Source organism: Grampus griseus, assembly GCF_964374135.1.
Source record: "Grampus griseus genome assembly, chromosome: 15".
NCBI lineage: Eukaryota > Metazoa > Chordata > Mammalia > Artiodactyla > Delphinidae > Grampus > Grampus griseus.
Genome location: NC_139009.1, coordinates 21669368 through 21695751, shown reverse-complemented (window position 1 = coordinate 21695751; position 26384 = coordinate 21669368). Strand labels below are relative to the sequence as shown.

The following is a 26384-nucleotide window of genomic DNA, read 5'->3' as shown; positions in this document are numbered from 1 at the left end:
CTGGTGATCATGGGTAACTCACTTAACCTCTCTGATCTTGCTTCCTCATTTGTGGAACAGGGGTGACCTTCCTCACTTGCTTACCTCACAGGTCTGCTGCAGAGATGTGCTGAGATAAAGTGCAGGACAGCACTTCTGGTTGGACTGGGCCTGCTTCCCAGACGTGCAGGCTGCCGTTGACCATCTGGCCAGCCCGAGCCATCTGGACCCCAAGAGACTGGCAGGGGCAGGAGGGCCACTCCCAGGTCACACTGCCCAATACTGGCCGCTGTCACTGAGGACTGGCGATTTGAAATGCCAGGGGTCCCGGCCACGTGACCTCACCCCACCCCACAGCTGCCAACCACCCCCGGCTAGAACTGGAGCTGGAAACCCTTACTGGGGTAGGCAGCTGGCCAGGGTCAGAAGAGACTCCAGCATGGTTGCGACCACGTGCTCAACAGAATCACCTGGGGAGTTTTATCACAATCCGGACGCCCAAGCCCCAGCTAATGAGATATGATTCAGCGGGCCTGCAGCGGGACCCTGAGAAGCAGCTTTTTAGAAAGCTCGCCGGGTGGTTCTGACTACACGGAGAAGTGACTTACTCAGGGTCACACCGCCGGCTGACAGCAAAGCTACGGCGCCGACGCACGACTCTGGACTGCTCTCTGTCATGGGAATTCCCAAGGTTTCAAGGCAAAGTACTCAGGTGGTGAAAGATCCCAGAGTGGGGCAGCCCTTCGGCTGGAAGCCAAGCTGGGAGGTCTGTTCTACCTGTTCTCTCACCTCCTGAGAACATCCCTGGGTGCTGGAGAATACAGGATGGAGAGGTTCCCTCACTGGCCCCCAAAAGGGCCCCGAGCTGGCTCGCTTTCAGGCTGACGCGGTGAAACTGAGCTCCACCAACCACAAGAGGAGCTGAGGGAAGAGTGAGAGGCTGGGTTCCACCTGTGCGGGCCCTACAGCGGGAGAGAGGCAGGTGGGCTGAAGTAAGAGCACAGGCCACTCAGCCTGCTGGTTTCTCTCGCCTCCGTGCCGAGGTCCCACTTCCCTGTGTCGAAAGCCCTCAGGGTGGGACGCCGCTAAGCTAAACTAGACCTTGTCAAGCGGGCAAGTTGGCTGTGGCCAGCCTGGGTGTAAGTTGAGGGAAGTCGTGTGACGGCTCCCGACTCCCAGGTTTGCCCTAATTTGCTGGGAGAGTTTCTTTAGCTTGTGGGCCTTAGTTCTCGCCTCTGACGCTGAAGGGAGCAGCAGGGGAGAGGGGCTGGGCGTGGAAACACGGTGACTTCTCTTCTGAAACCCCGCCTGGCCCTGATGATCCGTACACTTAGGGACGATGGAGCTTGCTCGGGGCACCTTCCCCCGCTCCGTTCCCGGACGGCTGTGGAGCTGGCAGGCCTGAGCGCAGGGGTCACCCACGGGACCCAACCTGTGTCTCCCAGGTATAATTCGCACAGTGCTTCGTCAGCCCAAACAACTCTCCCATCAGCCTCGGGAGGAGGGATGGAGAGAGGGATGGGTTCCTTGATGCATTCAGCAACCTTCAGCGACTGCCTCCTGGGTCAGGATGGGCTTTGTACACGGCACACACACGGGGGCCTGGAGATGGGTGGGGGAGCGGCGTTTGACGCTGGCTCCCAATTGTTCCCGAGCGCTGGCCTAGGGCCCAGCTGGGTAGGTGGCTGAAACCTTGCCAGTTGGTCAGACTCATTCGGGCAGCACCTTTCCAGTGAGGGACTGTCCAAATGGGAAAGGTTGGGTGTGAAACACACACGCACAAGGCGCTAGTTCCAGGGGGAAAGGAAAAAGCTATCTGAAAACTTAAAAGAGGTCTCAGAGACAAAGGCTTTGGAATCAGGGCGTGTGCATTTATGATGTCTTACGTTCCCTGGAAAAGTAACAGCATCCTGATTTGTGACTTTATTTCTTCCAACTAAGAAGTATACTGAAGGAAACAAAGAGGGGGCAACCAGAGGTGGGGGGCTCTGGGACCCAGATGCTCGCCAGCCAGCTCAAGTGTGGGTTCCAGTCGGGGCGCAAAGCTGCTGTGTGAGTGAAATGCTGCCGTGAAGACATTCCAATGGCTTCCAGGAAGCGGCCATATGTGCTGACACGCATGTGGACAGAGCAGCCTGGCTGGCCACCTCTCAAGACTGGTGTTTCCTAGAGCTTTCCATTGGCAAACGCTGCCTCCTGGAACTGAGGGACAAAGGTTTTGAAATAAGCCCTGGTGGGAAAGGGGGAGAAAAAAAATTGTGGTTAGCACAAACATCTTGAAAAAAAAAAAAAGTGCAACTCAGAGCTTTCAACCTAACTCGGAACAGTTGTTATTTATTGTTCATGCATCTTGGATTGGATTTTCCTTCCCTGCTGATGCAAAGCCCTCTGGATTTTTCCAAGGGAGGTCCATACAGTTCACTACCGTGCTATCTCTCATGGATATTTAAAGGGCCTGTACCCGGACCTTCCTGGCTGCCAATTCCTATTAGACATCAGGACTCGGGTTCCGTCTGCCCTGCCCCAGGTCAAAGCCAAGGGTCCAAGCTACAAGCCAACCACCCGGTCGCTTTCGTGATCTGAAATATCAGCAAGGTTGCACTTTTACTCAGGTGGATCTCTGACTTCACAGAGACAGAGAGGGTCTAATAAGAGGGATTTCTAAGGGATCCACGGCCTCCATTCGTTGGCAGACGTATTTGTAGTTCGATCTACTGGCAAGAAAGCCAGGCTGGGTGTCAGGAGAACGTTCCCTGGTCAGCCACAGACGAGTGACAGGGTCTGGGGCAGACCGTTAGGCTTTTCCGCAACCAGGTTCGAATCTGGAGAAGCAGGCTCTCTGTCAAACGGCAGGAGAGGGGCACATGCCACACTGAGCGTGCCAGGCACTGCCTTAGGTGCCAAGGGTTGTGAGATGACCCAGATGTGTCACCTATCATGCAGGTGATCTCAGTTTAGAGAAGGAGCAGACACACGAGAGATACCAACTGCGGTGGTGAGGGCGTTTACGGCAATGCCATGAGGCACCAGCCTCGGGCCACCAGTGAAGGAGGCGGTGAAGTAGCCATTTTACAGGTGTTTGAGGCAAAAGACACAGCAGGAGCAGAGGCCTGGGGGCACGGGAGGGCTTGGCAGGAGCTGGGAACTAAACACTCTTCCGGAAGAGAAAGGGTGAGGTAGAAAGCAGAGGGAGAGGAAGCCGCAGAGGTGGCGGTGGGCACCGCGTGTGCCTGCCAGGCTTCCCTCCCGCACCCCTGATGCCTGTGAGATCAGAGCAGTCACACCGGACTTATCCAGAAGTGGCTCACCTGGACCTGTGACTTGAGCTAGGAAGGGCCACCAAGACACCTGTCACCATCAGTACCACAAAGGCCTCGGTACCTCACCCACGTCCATGTTATTTAGGACATGGTTCTCATAAGCTCGGCGCTCCAGGCTCCCAGGAGGTCAGAAGGCCCACATTAGGAGTCGGGGAGCTAACTTAAAGGCAGAGGGCAGACCTGCTGAAGCTGCGAGAGGCAACAAGGCGAAACCCGTCTGTGAGAAGAGAGCAGAGGACTGCTCAGCAGTCACGAAACTCAAAAGGGTGGTTCATTGTCGGCGGTTCAGCGTCACATGGGTGGTTCAGCGTCGGGCGAAGAGCCCCACACAACTCAGCAGCCCCGGGGTCGCCACTAAGTCGCCGCTAAGAGCAGCCATTGATGACACCTGCCTGATCCCCTCTCCTAATGCCAAGTCACCGGAAACCCTCTTTCAAATTTCCGTGCTTTGCTGAATTTTTTCAGTCCCAGTCTCTGCAGCCTCTCTGCCACATTCATGCCTGGGCCCCCGTGTCTGGAAGCTCTCTGTCCCTGGGACATTACACATCTAGACCCTCTCCGTCCCTCTTCCTCTCCCTCCCGCCTTCCCCACTCCCATAGAAATCGAGTTGGCTACTCTTCCTGTCCTGCTCGCCACTCCCCTCGCGTCCTCTCAGGCTCGAAACACCCTCAGCAGAGAATCTGCCCCTCCCCCCACCCCAAATCTGGGTCTCCAGCCCTTATTTATCTCCCAAACTTCCAGGCCCACATTTCCAACCACCTCCAGGACATTGTGACCTGGGCGTCTCTCTATAACTCAAGCCAGTGTGTTCCAAATGTACTTTTTCATCAACATTACTCATTTGAAAGTGCTTCGGCCCCCTGGTACTTCTGTAACAGAACCCTCAGTTTCCACTTCTCCCTAAACCCCTGCGGTGAAGTCATCCTGAAGTTTCTTCCTCTTCCTCCCCTGTGTCCCAACACCTGGGCTCCCTCTCTTGTTACCTTTCACAAAACTGCTGTTTCTCCCCGGGACAAAAGGCTTACTTTGCGGGCTTCCCTGGTGGCGCAGTGGTTGAGAGTCCTCCTGCCGATGCAGGGGACATGGGTTCGTGCCCCGGTCCGGGAAGATCCCACATGCCGCGGAGCGGCTGGGCCTGTGAGCCATGGCCGCTGAGCCTGCGCGTCCGGAGCCTGTGCTCCGCGACGGGAGAGGCCACAACAGTGAGAGGCCCGCGTACCACAAAAAAAAAAAAAAAAAAGGCTTACTTTGCTTTCCTGTTGCAACTAAATCAATTCTCTTTGAATGTGGGTCTCTGTCACTACCCCAACCGAGACCCTTCATCTGCCCAAACTCGCAGCCTGGCATGCCATGATTTTTACTATTTGCACTTTTCCTCGGTTACATTTTTGGGATCGTGCCTCCCCCGACCTTTGAGAAGCTAAGAAAGCTAAGGATGCTCTCCCAGAAAAACTGCAGGTAGGTCTCCTCACTGTGATGTCACATGCAGTCGGGGGACGCCGCAAGCCCCTTGAAGCCCACGCACGGTCCAGGATGCCGGCCCGCACTCCCGTCCCCTCCAGTGTGGCCACCTGCTCTTCCTCACACGTGCCATTTCCACCTTGGGGCTTTAGTCACGCTCAGGCCAAACGCCCTTGCCCCCATTAAGGCTTCCCTGGTCACCAGAAGGTCCTCTCCCTGCTTGCAGATGCTCTCTGTGCTTCTGCTGGGGCACGTGTCACGTGTGCACACGGCTTGCTGGCCGGGCTGCCCTGCCAGACCTGGAAAGCAGGGGGCATGTCCCCTTCTCTGTGACCCCACAGGCCTGCCCATACAGAGGGCCCAGTGTGGACTTCATGGCTGTAATTAAGGTAACTACCGACGGCCACGAGGTTTGCAAGAGCAGTTAAAGCACGTCCCTTGCACACTGTTGAGGAAAGTGAAAGACAGCAACCCCACAATGCAGGAGAATGCAACGTTCAGCTTCTGAGGAAGAAAACTATAAACTGTCGTCCATTCTCAAACTTCAACCTATGCCGATGGTTAGTGAGAAGGATAAACACCTTCCTCCATCTGCATCCTGACCCAGCCAGACCACCACCTTCTCTGAGACTTAGGACCTCAAACCCCTTGCCCACGATCGTCCTTATGGGAAGGGGGACTGTGTTGAGGCAGAAGGGGCCCCCGAACTAGGGTGAGGCTGGCCGGGCGAGAGAAGCCCTGAGTTTTGTTTCCCCACAGTGAGGAGGGGCAACAAGCCCACCCTGATGCGACGCTCACACACAAGACGTGCGGGAAGGAACCTTGTCAACTGGCTGCCGCCACTCGGACGTGAGGGCCGTTCGTTTCTTCCCCGTGTTTCACCTGCTGCTATTTCCCCAGCGGTATCTGTGTTTGCTGGAGGGGAGCCTGGCGGCCCTTCTGTAGAGGGTCAGATGTTGACAGGCCGCTGCCCGTCTCCGCTGCATCTGCGTTACTGCCTGAAGGACACCGTGGAGTGTGACGTACCCCAGCACCACTGGGCAGGGTGGCGTCCCTGTCGCAAGTCACAGGGGAGGACACCAGGGGCACAGGCTGTTGGCTCCAAGATAGGTGCCCGATGAGGGAGCGGTGCTGGCTGCTGCTGGAACGGGCCCTGGGCACGGGGGCAGGGGCATCTCTCCCCCGCTCTCCCTCCTCAGGCCCGGCCTCACACTGGGCAAATCTCATCAGCTCAGTTTTTCCTTGGAAACTTCTGGGGGAGGGGCCACACCAGTGCAAGCTCCTTAGACCGAAAGGTCTTGGCGAGAGGGAGCAAGCTTTGCAGCAAGCTCTCTCCTTCTTCAGAAAGTTCTGAAGTTTCCTGTTGTGTCCTGGGCTTTCCCTGCCAGGGCAAAGGGTGTGACGCCCGGGGGAAGCAGTGCGGAGAAGGGCTATTTAAAGGCATGATGCCACCAGCTGTTGTCGTGAGTGCTTCTCAACGCGGATCCTCACCAAGTCAGCTCACGGAGGCGAGGAGGAAGGGGAGAGTGACAACTGGCTCCCATCCATTTATAGGTTTTCTTTTGAAGTGCTGTTTTCATTTGTTTCAGTTTTTAATCAGAGAAGATGGAGAGCTGCCCAGAGTATATTGCCTGCCAATGGCACTAGTTGTCTGTCACCTTTTAAAAAACGCTCTCACCCAAAGACGAAGTGTATGGTAAGCTTTAAAAGTCTAAGTGTGTTACAGGGGGTGGGGGGAAGGTCTTCTCATGTCCCCCCTTAACTGGCCAAAAGGGCCCTCAGGGAGGGAGGCCTTGAGTCAGTCAAGCTCCTCATTCTACTCCCACTGGAAGAGACATTATCTTTAGACCAAATTCAAGCTAAACGTGCCTTAGGACAGCATAGGGCTCTGACCCTCTTCACTGAGCTCAGTCCCTCTGCCCTGGGTTTTATTTAGTTTTTCGGCTGCGCTGTGTGGCATGCAGGACCTTAGTTCCCCGACCAGGGATTGAACCCGTGCCCCCTGCTCTGGGAGCACAGAGTCTTAACCACTTGACCGCCAGGGAAGTCCCTTCACTCTGGGTTTTATAAGATCACAACTCCATCCAATCCCAGAGTCGCAGGCTAGCAGAATAAAACTTAAAGAACTGACCCCAGGCTAAGGCCAGGTAGGTTGTCCATGAGTTGGAAGCAGGACTGGCTCCTGGCCTCAGCTCACAGGCGCAGCAGGGGCGGAGCAGACAGACCCCTGAGGCCAGGAATCAGCATGCTGGGCTGCTCAGCAGGTCTACTCTTCTGGGCCTTGGGTCCAGGAGCAAGTCTCTTCCCTTCTCTGGGCGCCAGTCCCTCATCTTCAAGGCAGGGAGCTGTGCCTGATGATCCAAGGCCTTGCAGGCTGGAGGCTGTGAAGGGCAGGCAGTGTGGGCTCAAGGCCTGGCCCTGCCCTTTACTGGCTGTACCACCTGGGCAAGTGACTCACCGGTTTAGCTTTAATTTCTTCAACTCTAAGAGGTGAGCCACGACGCCTACCTTAAAGTATAGTCCTCACGAGGATTAAATGAGATGTTCCACGTAAGCACTTGGCCTGGTACCTGGCAAACTAGTTGATCAATAGGTGTCAACTGTTACGGTGGGGACCCAGCTGGGTCTGAGGGGGAGAGGCGGACAGCCAGGGCACTTGTGGCTGCAGAAGAGAAAACCCCTGTGTGGATGGAGAGGTCCTATGGTCCTTGCTCCCGGTTCATCCTTTCCCCTGGGCCTTCTTGGGTCATTTTTGACATATCGTATTGAGCTGGTAGCTGGAGGCACAGAGGTGGTCAGTCTCAGGATCGGACACCCAGCCAAAGTCGTTGGGACACTGCGCACCTCTTGAAATGCAGCCCGGAGCTGCTGGAGACGTGCTCGTGGTGCGAGCGGGAGGCACCCGCGCCCCGGCCGGCTTCTGCTTGAGCTGCTGCGTGTGCTCCCGTGCGTGGCTCTGGTCAAAAGCTTGGTCGGGGGGAGGTCGCAGCCGTGGACTAGATGGATGTTCAAGAATCATGTGGCTCTGGCTACCCCAGACGGGGGTATTGAAGTGGGCCCAGTCCTCAGACAGACCTTTTTCTGTCCAGGTCAAGAAGTATTATAAAGGGGAGGCGGTGGGGTAAGTGAAAAGGGCACTGAGCCATGAGGCAGAAGACATGGGCTCTAGTCCAGGCCCTGGCTCGCTGGGTCATCGGGAGCTGGGCCTCAGTTTCCTCACCTCTAACAGGAAGATGGATACTTGGCAATCTCTAAGTGCCACCCAGTAATGGTTCCGAGATACCCATGTGACCTTGAGCAAGCCACTTAACCTCTTTGCGTCTTGACTCTTCACCTGTTCAGTGAAGGCACCAGCCAAGCCCAGGCCCCGACGCACCGCAGGTGACGGTGGTGAGGGGAGACGGTGGTCGCCTTAGCTGGGATGCTTCTTCACAAACATGGCAGAGCTCTGAGCAGATGTTCAGGGAACCACAGGCAGCTGGTGAGAGGGAAGGAAGGCCTGTTCCTCTCGGCCATGTCTGCCCTCCAACTGAGAGGAGGTCCAGAGTCAGGGAGCTCAAACTAAGTTGTCAGGGGAAACAACGCCTGGAAAATCCAATCATCTATGTGTTCTGGGGAAGGGGCTCTGGGGGCACTAAAGAGAGTGGTGACAGGGAGCTGTCAGGAAGCTCCTCAGAGGCCTCGAGATGAGGGCAGTTAGGAAACTTTCTCCAACAAGTCTCATCAAAAGGGATTTTCCCCGCTGGAATTATAGGTCTAGATTTACTCAATGGACCTTTTCAAAAGAACAAAAATCCATGCAATCAACATCTGAACAATTGAATCAGTGCGGCTTTAAGAAAATGAAAACAACAACAGAGAACAAAAAGCCCTAAGAGGTTGGAGACTCCGGGGAAAGAGGAAGGAAGCCCGTAAAGCAGATTAAACATCGCACAGGTGGCACTCACAGCACTGCCGCGTGGGGCAGGAGTCAAGGTCCCATTTCGCAGGTGAGAAAACAGACGCCGAGCGAGTTTAGTTGAGATACAGCCTGAGCCCAGTGCCGCGGCGCTCCTCTTGCCGCGGGAGCGCCACTTCAAGGAGGAGGCCCTGTGATCTTGCCGCCTTCAGCCTCATATACTTGGGGCCTCGTATTTGGCAGGAGCCTAGGCAATTGCTCTCTTCCCAAACTGGACTCAGTAGCCTCTTTCTGGAATTCCCAAATGCTTTCCTCTGGGCAATCGTCAGATGAGCCTTACGACGCTTGCTGAGTCAGGCCAGGGTGGCGGTGGATAGCGCGGGGTGGGAGGAGAGGTTCGGGGACACGAACCTCCTCGTCAGGAAATCAAGGACACACAAATCAAGTCAGAATTCATTTTTGCAAATAGAGGCAAGTTCCCAAACATCTAAGGCTCCTTTCTTTTTCCAGTTTTCTTCTGCAGCTGTGACTTCAACTGGCACATGTTTTTAATCAGTCCTAAGCAAGCCGACTGTGGTCTGAAATCAAAGCAGTGCCGTAAACAGCGTAAGACAAGTCCCGCTAATCTTCCTTGTGGTCTTGCCTTGTCCTCATCGTCCCGAACGGCCACTGTAAATACTGACTCACTTGGGGTTACTGTCCCCGTGGCAAAGGGGTCATCCTTATAATAGAATCTCTATAGAGAGACCCGGTTCTGCCTCAATGCCTGTCACCCCAAACCCTCCAAAGGCCACTGTGAAGACGGCCCATCCAACTCTGGGCGCCTTGGTAAGCAAGTGCCCGGCACGATGGGACCTTATTTTGTAGCTGTGCCCTGAGCGATGTCAGCCTGGCTGCTGGTATGGGCTTTAGGAACAAACAAGTGGCTGTAACTGGTTCATGTACACGGTCTCCCTAAATGTGCCAACCCTTGGGCAGGCCTGGTTCATTTTTAGGGGGTCCAAGATCGCAAAACAAGGACACTAACACACTTGAGATGCAAAGGCTTGACATCATACCGAGAACACAGTATCACACGCTCACAGCTTCGGGCAGAGGCCCTCGCCCTCGGCTGGAATCAATCTCCCCTCTGCTGGGTTCCGTGGCACAGTGGCCTCCAACCTCAGGCCCAGCCATGGTCCGCCTTGAGTTTGAGATGTTAGACTCTGTCTTACACAGCTCGGGCTCCTTGCCCGTGAGAAGGCTGAGACCGTAGTCTCAGTATGTGTAGTCTCAGTATGTGTTGAATTAAATGAAATGCTGTTTTAGGAGGACTTCAACAAACACTCAACTGGGCTCCATTTCTAGACACCAAAGTATTGGGATGAAATCTGGCTCCTTCTCAATCACAGGGTATTTGTCAACGTGCACTGAATGCTCACAATTACCTAGTGGTTCTTCCTCCTTCTGAGACTCTCCGAGGAGGCCTCCTGGAGCCGGGCCAGTTCCTCTGGGGCTTGAGCAGCGCGCAGTCAGCTTCTGCAACTGCAGGGCCAGGCCTTGCTCAGGGGTCGGGGTGGGGGGCTGTAGTCGCCTCTGCTCCCCGGGCGCCCCCTGCTGCAGTGTCTGAGGGGAGGAGCCCACGTGGGCCAACTGGCCAAATGAGAGGGAGGGGCAGGGCAGTCCTCGTGGGCTCCCCTAGCCGCAGGGCTGCCTTCCTCCCCTGGGCTCCCAGCTCTGTCTGCAAGCGTCTGTCACAGTCCAGCCATCCCCCGACATCCCACTAGAGGCTCCTTCACGGCAAGCCCCGCTGCTCATATTCAGACATCTCTGCAGCCCAGCTTCAAGTCTAGAGCCCGACGCACAGCAATTCAACAAACATTTCTCAAACGACTGTGAAAGCTTGGCTTATTTAAAGATGTACTTTAGAATTATAAAATTTTACAACAGAAAGAAACCTTAGCGGCCATATAGTCCGATCATTACAGGGAAGGGAAAACTAAGGGCTGGAGAAGTTGATGGTCCCTCTCACATGGCCTAGCTCTTCTCTGGAAGCCCCTTGGGGGCAGAATTTGGTGGTGGTTTACCCTTAGTGCCCCATGGTGCTCACCTTCCTTAGGGCCTGACAGCAGGAATGAATGAATGAATGCATGGCTGTCCCAACGGGCTGCCCTAAGGCCCCAGAGCTAGTAGGCAGAATCTGAGCCCACCCTCCCTATCTCTTTACTCTCAGGCTGATGCTCTTTCCATCGTGAACCTGCTTGATGAGAAGCTGGGAGGAGGGGGCAGCAGCGTGGCCACTGAGAAAGGCCGGCCCCCCTCTCCTCCGGGGGTGTGTGTCAGCTGAGATGACGCAGTGCACCTGGCTGGGCTAAGGCTAGGGCAGAGAGTGGGTAGGTGGGACTAAGGAATATGGTGCTGCCTGAGGCCTGGGACCCCAGAGCAGAGCCACCACCCTTTGTTCACCTGTCTCACCATCTGCGCCTGCCTGGTGTGCCTTGGATGGCAGGTGCCTTGGCAACGGGCATCTCATGTTCTCTGCTGGCTCTGCCCAGGGCCGCACAGGTGGGAGCTCAGCCTTGGCTCTGCTCGTGGCCATGCAGATGCCTGTGGAGGGTGCTGGGATCTCCTACTCACGCAGCTCACCTGCGCTGGACTGCTGGGGAGAAGCCGCCGCCTGTCTGATGGCGGTGAGTCACCGTCAAAATCACAGATTACCCTCCTCCCCTTAATCAGCAACAGGGGAAAAACCAAAGGATGGCCCTCAAAGAGGAAGTGCTCGGGGTCCCAGGCGAGCTGACCATGCGTAGTGCGGGGCCTGGTCATGCCCCAGCGGGGATGGTGCCTCCAGGCTTCCGCTCAGCATCGCCAGGCATCGGCCTGCACAGGACAGTGCCGGACCCCCAAAGGGCTTCGAGAACGCTTAGGAGATCAACTCTTTGGAGCACGAAACAATCTTCTTCCCCCCCAGAGAGTCTCTCTGGGGCTTTTAAGTAATGCTCGCCTGGTTGTAAACCGGGTTTCTCCCAACAGACTCTCAGCATCCAGAGGCCGAAGCTCTGTCTCCTGGCGCGGCTCAGGCCCCTGCCTGCTGCCTTTTGAGCGCACACTCTGGGTGTTCGCCCTCCTAGCTGGCTGCTCACAGATACCCCCTGAAGATCTGGGGCAGGGGCAGCAAGGACGGCCATGGTCCCTCTTCAGTCTAATCCCCCCGCCCAGCAGCTGAAATGATATTCCCAGACACCTGGCTCTCTGGGTTTCCAGATGGAAAAGCAACAATTCCCAAAGAAGAAACTACTGGAAGGGAGAGGACATCCGCAGCCTACCCTCCCTGCTGGGGTGCAATGGCCTTAATGGGAACTTCAGGTGGGCTCCTGGGCTGGGAGTGTGGGCAAGTTCCACAGCAGGCTGGCAGGAGGCAGAACTTCTGCAGGTGGAGGGCCCTACGGGTCCTCTCAACCATGCTGAGGTTCATGGCAAAGATGGGGAGGGGCGCAGAAGCAGAGCTCACTTGCCCTGCAGGCCCGCAGGGCTCATTCCACCCTGCACGAGCACAGGGCCCGGCACATGCTGGCAACAGCTAGCTGTGTGGCCGTGTGCCAGTTACAAAGAGGGAGGGGGGGGGAAAGGCCTGGAAGGAAAGAAAGGACATACATACAATGTGGATAAATGATATCCACACAAGGTATGAAACAGGCTTGTTCAAACGATAGGTGTAATCCATTAGTGGGTTGTGAAATCAACCTAGTGGGTCCTGACCAGCATTAAAATAAAATGAAATCAAAATCAGAGTACATCACATGTGGCAAGTAGAATTTTTTGTGTGTGAAACTTTTGTGGATGTAAAATAAATGTCTTCCTGTGGATTGTGGTAAAAAAGTCTGGAAGCCAGGAGTATAAAGGAAGGGAGGTGCCTACCACCTGCTAGACTCCGCGCTATTTGTTTTCATCTATACTATTTTACGTTTACTCCTCCTAATGGGACTACTACCACGCAGGTATTAGTACAGGTTCCCCCCACCATCTGAAAGTAGAGCATTCCTATGAAACCTTTCGAAATGGCATAAAGCGAAGAAGCGATGAGCCTAGGACACATCTTGCTAACGGATGCAAAAATAAAATGAGACAAAGCAAGATGCTCGCAGACAGTTCAAAGCTATGGTGGCCTGATGCTGAGATGCCGAGTGTGGTTCCTGGGGAAGGAGCTTGGCGGCGCCACTCTGGCTGCTCGGGGTGTGCTCTGCCTCTACAAGGGTTTGCCACAAAACAAACGCTGAATGCTATTTTTGCTTTTTGCCTTTTTTGATAAAAGTGAAAATCCTCTTTGGATGTCTTTTAGTTACTGAAAACAGGTACTAATGTAGGTCTTTTGTAAAAGCAAAGTGGGGCTTCCCTGGTGGCGCAGTGGTTGAGAGTCTGCCTGCCGATGCAGGGGACGCGGGTTCGTGCCCTGGTCCGGGAAGATCCCACATGCCGCGGAGTGGCTGGGCCCGTGAGCCATGGCCGCTGAGCCTGCACGTCCAGAGCCTGTGCTCCGCAACGGGAGAGGCCACAACAGTGAGAGGCCTGCGTACCGCAAAAAAGAAAAAGCAAAGTGGCATAAAGCGAACTTTCAAAAAGTGGGGGACACCTATATCTTTATTTTTGCCAATGAGAAATCTACAATTCAGAGGTGCAAAGTAACTTTTCTAAGATCACACAGCTAATAGGTGGCAATGCTGTTTATGATTCCAGAGCTGCTTGACTCCAAAGAGCACATTCTTTCCACAATGCCATGATTTCCAGTGGAAAAGGCGCTGGCAGCTGAGCGCAGAGACCAGGCCTCCCCCTCGGGATCTGCTGTGGGACACTGAATCACTCCTCCGTTTCCTCATTCACACAACGAAGGCATGGGAGCGGTGATTTCTAAATTTCTTTGATTTGGTGATCCTCCCCCTCCCAAACATCATTTTAGGCATATCTCATTCTCCTTCATTAAAACTCCATAAAATTGGACTTCCCTGGTGGTGCATTGTTTAAGAATCCGCCTGCCAATGCAGGAGACATGGGTTCGAGCCCTGGTCCTGTGAGATCCCACATGCTGCAGAGCAACTAAGTCCGTGTGCCACAACTACTGAGCCTGCGCTCTAGAGCCGCGAGCCACAACTACTGAAGCCCGCTCGCCTAGAGCCCGTGCTCTGCAACAAGAGAAGCCACCGCAATGAGAAGCCTGCGCACCACAAAGAAGAGTAGCCCCTGCTCGCCACAACTAGAGAAAGCCCGTGCAGAGCAATGAAGACTCAACGCAGCCAAAAATAAAAATAAATTAATTAATTTAAAGAAGAAAGGTGCTTATGTTTTTAAAAAACAAAAACAAAAAAACTCTGTAAAACTGGAATTGCCAATGGCCCAGTAATGAATGTTGAGGGCTCCTTACTGCCAACTCCCATTACACCTACGTTTGTTCTTACAAACCCCCCTAAATGGCCCTCTTGTAGGTCTGTGTGTCCAGAGGTGGTGACTGGTATCTTTAGCTCTCATTTAGGGACCTGCATTGGGTGACTTTTCAGTAGAATTATGACTGTGATAACAAGGGATGAAAGCGATGAACTTGACCTCCCTCTCACTTGTCCACCTGGTTCCTGGAAGTATTAATGCACTCTACAGAAGAACAAGGCCTAGTCTGAATGTCTGGGAGAAGGAAAAGAAGGGCACGTGCAATTCAAACAAGTGCACATGGGAGGCACCATAAATGTTCTCTAAATAACGAGCCCCAGAAGAGCAAAGGATACCCGGAAGGTTCCTTTAACAGTAAAGTCATCTGTCATCTTAAAGCTCTCCAGGGTTGTGGAGAAGTACCACGTCCGTAAAGTACTATAAAATGGGAGGCATTATTACCCTGACATAATCAAGCTTGAGTTGTGATCCTGGCTCTGCTTCTCACCTGCTATGTGACCTTGGATGAGCCACTTCACCTCTCTGTACCCCAAATGCCTCATCTGTAAAGTGAAGGGATGGCTTCTGAGCTTACTTCCAGGTCTAACGTACAGTCATCCCCTGGTATTCGCAGGAGACTGGTTCCAGGACCCTCGCGGATACCCAAATTCAAGGATGCTCGGGCTTCCCTGGTGGCGTAGTGGTTGAGAGTCCGCCTGCCGATGCAGGGGACACGGGTTCGTGCCCTGGTCTGGGAAGATCCCACATGCTGCGGAGCGGCTGGGCCCGTGAGCCATGGCCGCTGAGCCTGTGCGTCCGGAGCCTGTGCTCTGCAACGGGAGAGGCCACAACAGTGAGAGGCCCACGTACCGCAAAAAAAAAAAAAAAAAAAAGAATGCTCAAGTCCCTTATATAAAATGGCATAGTAGGGCTTCCCTGGTGGCGCAGTGGCTAAGAATCCGCCTGTCAATGCAGGGGACACGGGTTCGAGCCCTGGTCCAGGAAGATCCCACATGTCACGGGGCAACTAAACCTGTGCTGAACCTGCGCTCTAGAGCCTGCCAGCCACAACTACTGAGCCTGTGCTCTATAGCCCACAAGCCACAACTACTGAGCCCACGTGCCACGACTACTGAGCCCACGTACCACAACTACTGAAGCCCATGCGCCTAAAGCCCGTGCTCCACAACAAAGATAAGCCACTGCAATGAGAAGCCCCCGCACCGCAATGAAGAGTAGCGCCCTCTCGCCGCAACTAGAGAAAGCCCGTGCATGGCAACGAAGACCCAACGCAGCCAAAAATAAATAAATAAAATAAATAAATTCATGTTAAAAAGAAATGGCATAGTAGTTGGCCCTCCATATCTTTGGATTCTGCAGCCTTGGATTCAAACAACTCTGGTTTTTGATACTCCGTTGGTTGAATCCGTGGATATGGAACATGCAGATACGGAGATCCGACTGTACTTGCATATGACCTATGCACAACTCCTGTATACTTTAAATCATCTCTAGATTACTTAAATACCTAATACAATGTAAATACTATGTAAATAGTTGTAAATACAATGTAAATGCTCTGTACATAGCTGCTGTGTTTGGCAAATTCAAACTTTGCTTTTTGGAACTTTTTGGAATATTTTTCTTTGAATATTTTTGAAATATTGTCCTGATGTGGAACTCACGAGACATGGAGAGCCGACTGTACCATTATCCATTATTAATATTATTGCTTTGGGATCAATTTAACCACTTAAGCCACAGACAGTTTCTTTAGTGGAAGCAGTAATTTAATAAATGACCTCTCCCTGTGCTTTGCTAAAGGGGTTCCCTCCTTAATAAGCACCATCAAAGGCATGGCAAGAGGTTTCTATCTATCTCCCTTTTGTCTCTGGGTCTGACTTAGGACCCCAAGTATGGAGGCCAGCATCCATCCTTCAGACCAGCAGACAACCAGACATTCACTCGTTCATGCCGACCGAGCTCCTGAGCTAGACAAGGGCTGGTTTCTGCAGGGGCCAAGGGATGAATCTGAGTAAGGCCTGGCCCTCAGGGGACACACAGGCCCTGGACTCGCAGTCAGACTGCTGCCTGCTCACCCTGGGTGGGAGTTGGATGGCTTCACTTCACAGTCGGGGGCCAAGCCCTCCTCCGCTGGCTCCTTCTTCCTGCTATTGCTCTGGAACAACCAGAACAAACTTTCTGCCTGGAGTTGGCTTTCATTTCTGCTCAGAGCTCTGCCAGGCCATTAGCCAGCAGGCCAGACGTCTAGCACTTTTAATGACAATAATAATAATTTGCATTTATACAAGGTCTTTCATCAGGGAATCTTAAAGTGTTTTACAAACAATAATTAATTCTCCTTGGCAATTCTGGGGGCCAGCTATGTAGGAGTCCCTTTGCTTTGCAGGTAAAGGGTACTTTCCTGAACCACGCAACATTTTGGGGGCCTCCCTATCTACCCAAAACCTACCCACACTCAAGGCCTGGCATAAGCCTCAGGCCCTCCGCAGAGCCTGCAGCACCTGTAAGAGTTATAATGTTTTTCCTTCTCCTGAGCTGGAATTTGTCCCCTGGGAACCCCTACCCACGGGGCCTCCTTTTGCCTTCTGTAACAAAACAATCCTACCTAAACTGCCTGGGGTTGCTGGTTGGCGTCCCTTATATACACGTTGTCTACCTCTGCGGTCACCCTTGGGCGGAGCTTTGTGGCTCAGTCTCGCTGAGGTTCAGTGAAGCCTTGTGAACTGAATGGCGGGAGCAGCTGAGGCCTCCACCGTGTGCTCTGAGCTCCAGGGCCAGGCTGACCTCCTGGGCAGGAGTTCCCCGGGTGTTACTGGCTCTGGAGCCGTGGGTCTGCCCATCTTTAAATGCAGCTCTTTAGATGTTTCCCCCTCTGTGTAGACACAGGAGGCTTCCTGCATTCATTTCTGGGGGCTGCACTTCAGTGACCCAGAAATACCCTAAATTTCTGTTGAATGGCTGAATGACAATGAATGGATATCCTTCTTTCCTAAATCGATCATCTTAACTCTAGGCAATAACTGTCAGTCGTTAAGGACTGGTTTTTGGAGACCAAGCCAGACAACAACCTCTTTAGTGCTTCTTTTTTCTTAAAAAAATGTTTTTTAAATCCTTTATCAGAATAAATACTTGGCGCTACACTTGAGAAAAGGATTCACTGATTGCTGAGCTGGAAACCCACACGAGGACAGGAGCTCCATGCCCCTCCTCCTCTTCCAGGGGTTAGAGACAAGGGAGGACTCAGCACTGGGGGGCAGGGGCGTGGGGGCAGAGGGGCGAATGGAATCCTTTGCTAAGTTGATTTCAAAAAGCTAGATCTTCTGGGGAAACCAACAAATCCCTTGAGTGGCTTCTGGGTCCTTGCTGGTAGCTTTACGCCTGAAAAGACACCGGCCCTCCCTCGGCCAAGAGTACATTGTTTGGGTGAGATTTTTCTCACAGCGGCTTGCCGTGGAAGGAATTCCGAGCATGCATCAAAGGCCCTTGTTCTCCTGAAACCTGCGCCCTGTGAACATGAGGTTTGGCTTGTGGTGACAGAGCCTCGTTTTGCTCTGACTTCACGTGATTCCCACTTACTGGCCTAGAATCAGGGGTGATCAGTTTTGGCTTGGATTTGGCCTGGCTTATTGACCTGGGGGAGGCTTGGGAGGAGAAAAGTGGGCTAGAGAGGAAATCTGCTACTACCCTCCCCGAGTCTCCATGTATTTCTCTCCGATGGGCCCAAAGGACCCGTGCGGTGGTTGTCAGGCAACAGTGCCAGGCACACGGTAGGAACTCAAACCAGAGTAGCTTCCTTTCCTCCCAACCTCCCCTCCCACCGCCTAGCACTTTAATTTAACACACATTTATAGAATAGCGCCTGTTTACAGGAGGGCCTGGAGTACCAGGGACACTGCCTGAAAGTACCTGCACCTAGTAGGCATTTAATAGTTGTTGGATAAGAAAATGAACTAACTTGGTCCTTGGTATTTTACAGTTTATAATATGCTTTTAAAAATAACCTCATTTTGAAAAGGGAACCCTCCTGCACTGTTGGTGGGAATGTAAATTGATACAGCCACTAGGGAGAACAGTCTGCAGGTTCCTTAGAAAACTAAAAATAGAGCTACCATACAACCCAGCAATCCCACTACTGGGCATATACCCTAAGAAAACCATAATTCAAAAAGAGACATGCACACCTATGTTCATTGCAGCTCTATTTACAATAGCCAGGACATGGAAGCAACCTAAGTGTCCATAGACAGATGAATGGATAAAGAAGATGTGGCACATATATACAATGGAATATTACTCAGCCATAAAAAGAAACAAAATTGAGTTATTTGTAGTGGGGTGGATGGACCTAGAGTCTGTCATACAGAGTGAAGTAAGTCAGAAAGAGAAAAACAAATACCGTATGTTAACACATATATATATGGAATCTAAAAAAAAAAAAAAGGTTCTGAAGAACCTAGGGGCAGGACAGGAATAAAGACACAGACATAGAGAATGGACTTGAGGACACACAGAGGGGGAAGGGTAACCTGGAATGAAATGAGAGAGTGGCATGGACATATATACACTGCCAAATGTAAAACAGGTAGCTAGTGGGAAGCAGCCACATAGCACAGGGAGATCAGCTCGGTGCTTTGTGACCGCCTGGAGGGGTGGGATAGGGAGGGTGGGAGGGAGACACAAGAGGGAAGAGATATGGGGATATATGTTTACGTATAGCTGATTCACTTTGTTATACAGCAGAAACTAACACACCATTGTAAAGCAATTATACTCCAATAAAGATGTTAAAAAAAAACACCCCAACTTCATTTTAATGCAAGCAACAGTCATGTGTGACATAGACAGCATTACTCTACTTCCACTGTACACATGAAGAAACAGGCTTGGAGAGAGTAGGTAACCTACCCAAGGTCAGGTGCGTGGTAAAGGCAGAGTGGGGTTCAGATATGAGCCAGTGCCCTGCGACAGCACACTGCCAGCCCCGGAGGGCCTTCTCTGGCCACAGGCTTGGAGCAGGAAAGGCATGGCTCTGGTGCACCCACGTTCCACTAGAAGGGTCCTTCTGAGCACTGCTCCCCACCCCATATCTGGCCATAACCTCTGCAGCTAAAGGTGTGGGGCATCTCATGCATCTGGTGACTTGGAACAGTAAAATTTTTAAATTGGGAACATTTGCTAACTGGGAGATTTCTTTCTCTTAGGCCCTGGGGCTCTGGTCCGAAACTAGTGTACAGGGCTATTCCCCAATGTCAACTTCATGGGCTCCCACCACCCTTCCCTACAGGGTGCAGCCACACTGATGCCCACACTCCACCCACTCTCCCCCCGGTCGCATCTCTCTAGGGCACAGAGAGAAGTGCTCTAGGCCACAGGACTCTAACTGCTTCTTAGCACAGCGCTCTGCACGGTTAAGGGGCTCAGAACAGTGACAAACTACATTCCTTCTTATTCCCAGAAGCTTTTTAAGATCCAAGAAAGGGAACAGGAAGTAGATACTGAATCCTCGGCTACCCCGGGCTCCCAGCCTCTTTTTCTTCCCAATCCTCTGGCCTCTGGACTGCTGGGAACCGCTGATAGATGCAGAATGAAAAGGGTAGGTTAGGAATCTTTCAAAATTTGCCCACATGGCTGGCCGGCCCCAGTACAATTTCCAATGTGAGTTGAGAGGTGGAAACCAGATCTGACCACAAAGCTGTCTCACCCACGGAGAGTTCATAACAGCCTTCTCAAAACCATGCTGACAACACGCCCTGCAGAGGAGGGTGTCCTGGCGGAATGTCGTCACCGCGCACACTGGGCGACGTGTAACCCAGCGCCTGGGGAGTGAGGTCAGTCCCCACCATCGTGAGCTCGTCTGCTCTGGCCCTCTTAGCACATTTCTTTGTGCTGCTAGCATATTACCTCTGAGATCTAACTCTGTGGAAAATTATGTGCATTCCTTAAGCGGAGCCAGTTTTAGGTCAGAAGTTGGCAAAGAAGAGCCAGGACTTGGGCTCTCCAAAATAAGCACCTCAACTAGATCAGGGCCCTTGGTGCAGCTGGGGGAGGACCATGTCTTGGTGCTCCCAGCCCCGGGGCTCTGAGCCACCCTGCACTGTGGCAGTGCTGAGGGTATGGGTATTACTGGGCGTGCTGGGGACCAGCCCAGGCTGCTGTGGTCTCAAAAACCAAGGCGAAGGAGAGTTAACCTGTTGTTGGTCAGCAGGACCCTGTGAGGGGAGCCCCCCACTAGACTTCTAAGATGCCAGGTAGCAGGAGTGGCTGCTCCATTGGGGAGGGCAGCATCTGCTCCGCACCAAGGAGTCTGGCCAAACGAGCAAGTGGGGGCTGAAATCCAGTCCCTGACCATTTACTCAGCTGTGTGCTCGCCCAGGGCTAGATGCCTAGAGAAAGGGGGAGGTTTCTCTTACCCAGAGCTATTAGCCAAGTCTGCACCAACCCAAAGGGGCACCTTTTTCTAGTCTGCACAAAAGTTCTTCATAGGCCAGAGTGGCCTTGACTGGAGGACCATGCAGTTCTGTGCTTTGGATCCCCTATTATGCCCTGGGAACGTGGGTATGGGATGCATGTCACTGGGATGCAAATTTTATGTTAGAATCTTGTTTGGACTGGCACCAGGGGAAGAAGATTAAAAAGATTAGCTCTTCCCTAGTCTCTGCAGTTTTCAAGGCTTCTTCCTGTCTTTCTCACCATGGCCACCAACCTACCTTGCCGCTTTGAGCTATCCTGCGCCATCTCACTGCTCAGACTCAGAGACAGGCAAACACAAACAGCGGGTGGGGTGGGTCCAGGCAGCCACACAGGTTCTCAAGGCAGCATCTGGCTCCCTTTCCTACCATAGTTATCAAGCAGATGAATCAGTGTTCTCCTCCACGTGGGTACAGACGGGTGTCCCACCTTGAACCATGCCACTGAATTCAGTCAGACCTATACAGCTGGGGTGTCTTTTTACCAAAATTGGTGGACACCAAGGACACCAGAGCCCTCAGACCAATAAACGAATACAGACATACAGCAAAATAAACTATACAAACACAGCAGAATAAGCCCCCTCCCTTTGTAGATTTCAGCAACCTCAAGGCGCGCTTTGCATTGTCACTGCTGCAGGGGAGAGAGAGGGCCCCTTCTAGTTAGCCCCTTATTAGGTGCTTCAGGAGCTTGTGCTGTAAAAGAACTGCACGAGTTCAAAAGCCATAGAAAGTTGGATTTGAAAACCCTAAAGGTCATCTAATCCAGGGGTGAGCAATGTTTTCCTGTAAAGGGCCAGACAGCAAGTATTTTCAGCTTTGCAGGCCATATACCCTGTCTCTGCAATTCAACTCTGCCCTTAGAGTGACAGCAGCCATGTGCAATATGTAAATGAATGGGTGGGGCTGTGTTCCAATAAAACTTTATTTATAAAAACAAGCAGCTGGCTAAACTTGCCCTGGGGCTATTGTTTGTCAATTCCTTACCTGTCCAACCCCTCTATTTGCAGAAAAGAAGTGAAGTGGCTCCTTCCCAGTCACAGGACCCACCTGAGACCATCCAAGACCAAGACCCCGGGGGAGGAACAGAGATGCTGCTGCAGGCCTCAGAGCCACCAGTGCGGAAGGCCAAAGTAGCCACTGGGATAACTGGAGGTTTTGACTCACACATTCAAGTTCTCCAGAGAGAACTAAACTACAAGTGGAAAATCACAGGTTGAAATCTAATGGGATCGGGAAAGACAACCCACATATAGAGCTCGGCTTGCAGAGATGTAACCATTGGTTATATCCTCATAAGTATATGTTGCTAACGTTCATTCATCAGTTAAACTCAGGCACTGTCTTAAAATGTCTCTGGTGAAGGGCTGGAAAAAATGGGAAACAAGGACCTGGAAAGCCACTGGCACTTGCCTGTGAACAATATGAGAAGAAAATAGCAACTTCATTTTTTCCAGTCAGCAGCTAGTCAAACATCAAACAGTACAGAAATGGTCAGAAAGGACAGACGCTCTCGTCCAGAGCCGAGAACAGGTTGTTTCGGCTGTCAAGCATTTTCAAAACAAGTTTTCTTGGTCTCATGACAGCCTGTGGCAAGAACAAGCAAAAAAAAAAAAGTGGAGGGCTTCCCTGGTGGTGCAGTGGTTGAGAGTCCGCCTGCCGATGCGGGAGGCATGGGTTCGTGCCCTGGTCCGGGAAGATCCCACATGCCGCGGAGCGGCTAGGCCCGTGAGCCATGGCCGCTGAGCCTGCGCGTCCGGAGCCTGTGCTCCGCAAAGGGAGAGGCCAGAACAGTGACAGGCCCGCGTACCACACACACACACAAAAACGTGGAAGACCCCCTGATGGCCTCTCCGGGCTTCCACGTGGGCTGGCTCTGCCCGCACGGCCAGGTTTGCTTTCTGAGTGCATGTAAAGCTGGTCTTAGGGCTAATGCCACCTTGCCAGTGACACCACTGAGTAAAGGGCTCCTCTAAGAACTCTCTGGCATCCAGATAATCATTCTAGTCTGAGGGGAACAGGTCAAAGGCACTCTTAAACCCAAGGGTGCTGTACTGCTCCAGCCTACGCCCTGCTTTGTTTTAATTTTCACCTCCTGTTACGTGGGCAAATTACTCCTCTGAAAGCGAGGTTAAAAGCCCTGTGCTTTGAGATGGATTTTTCCATCTCAACCGCTGAACACTTGGTCAGGGTGGGGCAAAGGGATCAGCAAGGAGGCACTGCTGGGGAGGAGGGCGAAGATCAAGCTGGTCTAGAAAATGCCATGAACTCCGTAGCAGGAGTGAACTTGCTCTTAGGGGCAGCAAGCATGAAGCTGAGAGCGGCAGCGCTGAAGGACATGCAGCCGAGTGGAGATCTGGAGATGACAGTTGTCAAGTAGTCCAGAGAAAATGTTCACAAGTCAACCAAGCAAGTGTGTTGGGAATTCTCAGACCCCCTGAATTAGTACAGAAGAACTCAAGGTAGTAGACCCAGGCTGAAGTTCAGACTCAAATTCTGGATAGCTGTGTGACCTTGGGCAAAGCACTTCCCTTCTCTGGGTCTTCTTTGTTTCACTTGCATAGTGAGGCAGCTGGACTGTCCTCCCAGCTCCAGTACTGTGGTCCCCAGACTCCCCAGAGCAGGGAGCATGCGGTCAGTTACTATCATGCCTGCTCTGGCCATCTCAAGTCACTCACGCCACAGGGACAGCTAAAGTCGCCACTTTTAGCAGTGTTCCTGGAAGAAGCTCTGTGAAAGAGGGCTTGCACTTATTCCGTGAGACAAGTTATCAGACCACAAAGGCTGTCTTCATTCTGCCAATTGTCTGTGAGAATGTTCTGAAGAAAGATGGCTGGGGAGATGTGAAGGCTGGTACCAGACATCCTGCCCCACTTGACCTCTGCTCCCACCCCAAACACACACAGCGGGACCCATCAGCATTTACTGTCTCTACCCAGGAAGTGATTTGAAGGCACTGCCGAAGTCTGCTGAGCAGAGCCTTTATTACCTGAGGGACGAGACTAGAAGATGGGGGGGGTCCCCCTCCCCAGGAAGGCGGACAGATTGTTCTGACCGATTCCTGAGCTGTCCCTCCACAAAGGATGCCCATATCAATTTAAATTTCAAATAAACTTCAAATAACATTTCAGTGTAAGTATGTCCTAAATTTTGCATGGGATATACTTATACTAAAATTATTTGTTGTTTATATGGAATTCAAATTTAATGGGGCAACTTGTATTTTTAATTGCTAAAACTGGAAACCCTAACTCTGGAGAATAAGAGTCAGTCTCTTGGGTATTGAGGTGGCAAAGAAAAGGTGAAAGGGCCCAAGACAAGCATTCCTTTATAGTGGTGCACAAGTGTGACCACAGATCTCAGTTTTTACTGCCTTCCTTACTATTTCCAAGGCAAGAAGGCTCTATTATGCTTTATATATCTATGCCAAGGCAGGTCACTGTATCAATATGTAATCTGCTAATTTAAGAAAAACCTTATTGCCTACAGAAAAGGAGATCAAGTGTCTTAGCACAGCAGTTAATAAGAAGTCACCATTAATTGAACATCAACAATAACCCAGACATGTTACAGTCATTTTCCCACTTAACATTCACAGTCCACTGTGAGAGAGGACTGTTATCCTCATGTACAGATGAGAAAACCAACATCCACAGCGGTAACAAAATACTGCTAGCAAGTGGTAGAACCAGGATTTGAATTCTGGCTGGTCTGATCCCAGAGCATCATTCCTTCTACCGTGCAGAACTCTGTTACCTGCCTCTTTTCTTTCCTTCTCTCCTGCCTCATCTACTGCTGCCCTCTTCAAAGGAGACTGGCCTACCTGGAACCCCATGGTTCCTGGCCTCTGAGCCTCTGTTCCCTCTGGCAGGAGTGTCCTCCCTCCATCTCTGCACATCAGTTCCTACCCACCCTCTAGAGTCAGCCACCTGAATCTCAGGAAACAGACATCATCATCTCTCCTCGGGACTCTGACTGCGTTTCACCTGCATGTTGCACATGCTGCTGCCTGATAAGTTATTTATGTAGAATTTTCATCTCACCTCTGGTCCAGTGAAGGCAGACTGTGTCCCACGCATCACTTAACATGGTGCCTGATACCTACTTTGAATTCAATAAATATTTGCTGAATGAATGAATAAAAGAATGGGAAAAATGCTGGTGATCTGGGCAGGACCTAATCAAAATGACTGCCACTACAAATCCACACTGGGGCTTGCCAAACCTGTGTGCTGACCGAGGCAGAGAACCCAGAGACTCTGCAGTTACAGACAGACAGTTGAGCTCACTTGCCTGGCAATTTTGGGATAACTCAGGCAATCAGTCTGAGGAAGAGTGGCAGGGCATTATAAGAGCAGAATGTCAGTCTAAAAGTTGGGAAACCCAAGGTATATCCTCAGTTCCTACACTAAGTTACACTGTGACCTTGGACAAGTCACTTCACTCTGTGGGGCCTCAGCTTCATCATCTGTAAAATAGGTGTAACGGCAGTACCTGTCGCATAGGGTTGTTACAAGAATCACAGGAATTAAAATATATAAAGCATTTACAGCTGTGCTGGTGCAGTGACAGCCTTCAATGCATATTTATTCTTTTCATTGTCTATAAGATGATCAGGAGAGACTGGTTGATCCATTATCACTTATTCTCAGAAAGAAACAACATAGTCTTGCCTTTACATATACGTTCCCATAAATTTCACTTTTCTGGGCAACTGAAATAATGACAATTTAAAGATTATCCGATCCCCAAAATGATCAATAATGGAAAATTTTGGTCTTCTAAATTTGATTTTTAGAAGAGCTACAGAGCTTCCCACTTTGCAATTTTGACTTGTACTCAGTGTACTGAGTAGTTAATGTCATGGATGCCCTATCATTGGAACAGAATCTCAACCAGTGATGGACGGTTCCAAAAATCAATCAGTGGGCTTTGTAGCTGGGACTCTTCACAACAGGTGGATGAGTTTTAGCGCCTGGAGGGCAGCAACCCTGTGTGTCTGTGTGTGTGTGTGTGTGCGTGTGTGTTGTGGTCCCCAGTGCTTTGCACATACTCTGTATATACAGTTGACCCTTGAACTACATGGCTTTGAACTGCATGGGTCCACTTAACCACGGAGATTTTTCAATTGTAAATACTACAGTACTACACAGTCCGTGATTGGTTGAATCCGCAGATATGGAGAAACTCTGGATACAGAGGGTCGACTGTATGTTATATGTGGATTAACCCTCGCATTGTTTGAGGGTCAACTATTGTGTATATAGCTCTTAAATGTTTGCTGAATGAATTACCAGCAATAACTTCACTGCAGAAGCCGTTGTTCCACTTGATTCTTATAATCACGGCTGCTCTAAAGCCTGTTCTCCCCATGGCCGTGGCACTTCTACCTGGCAACCCGGCCCTGACCATCCAGGGCACTTTTTCTCCTCAGAGGGGACTCTGGATAAGAACTACCCTAGGTCACTCCAGCCTCACTTCTGCTTTCTTGGCTTCCATTTTCCATTAGGCATGACTAAGTGCCAGAAGTTCTGTCTGGGAAGATAGGAGTCACTGGAATTTTTTGTCCTCTTCTTGACTGTGCAGCCTTCCTGCTGGTTTGGAGGCAGCTGTGAAGCAGTGTCTTTCCTTTGGCCTGCTCCATTATCATACCCTTCTTCTTCTTTTGCTCACTGATTATAGTAATGAGTTCAGCCACAGGAATGGTCACCTTCCCTTAAAGGTACTCAGTGCCAGGTCTCCACACTCTTAGGAGAGTTATTTCTGCTCAAGAATACCTTGGACTTTCCCCGTGGCCACAGCATCCCTCAGCCTGCTGGCTGAGCCACTAGGAAGAAGGT

At 51.7% G+C, this 26384-nt stretch overlaps 1 protein-coding gene across 2 annotated transcripts in view; it reads right to left on the bottom strand.

The window, feature by feature from the left end:
- Nucleotides 1-1887: 1887 nt before the first annotated feature.
- The window catches only part of BABAM2 (BRISC and BRCA1 A complex member 2), a 434760-nt gene continuing 410263 nt past the window's right edge, over nucleotides 1888-26384 (bottom strand). For both annotated transcript variants that reach the window (XM_082671824.1, XM_082671825.1), the window contains one exon: nucleotides 1888-2209. In XM_082671824.1, the coding sequence (XP_082527950.1) occupies nucleotides 2146-2209 (64 nt within the window). In that variant the 3' untranslated portion in view covers nucleotides 1888-2145. The remainder of the gene's footprint in view (nucleotides 2210-26384) is intronic.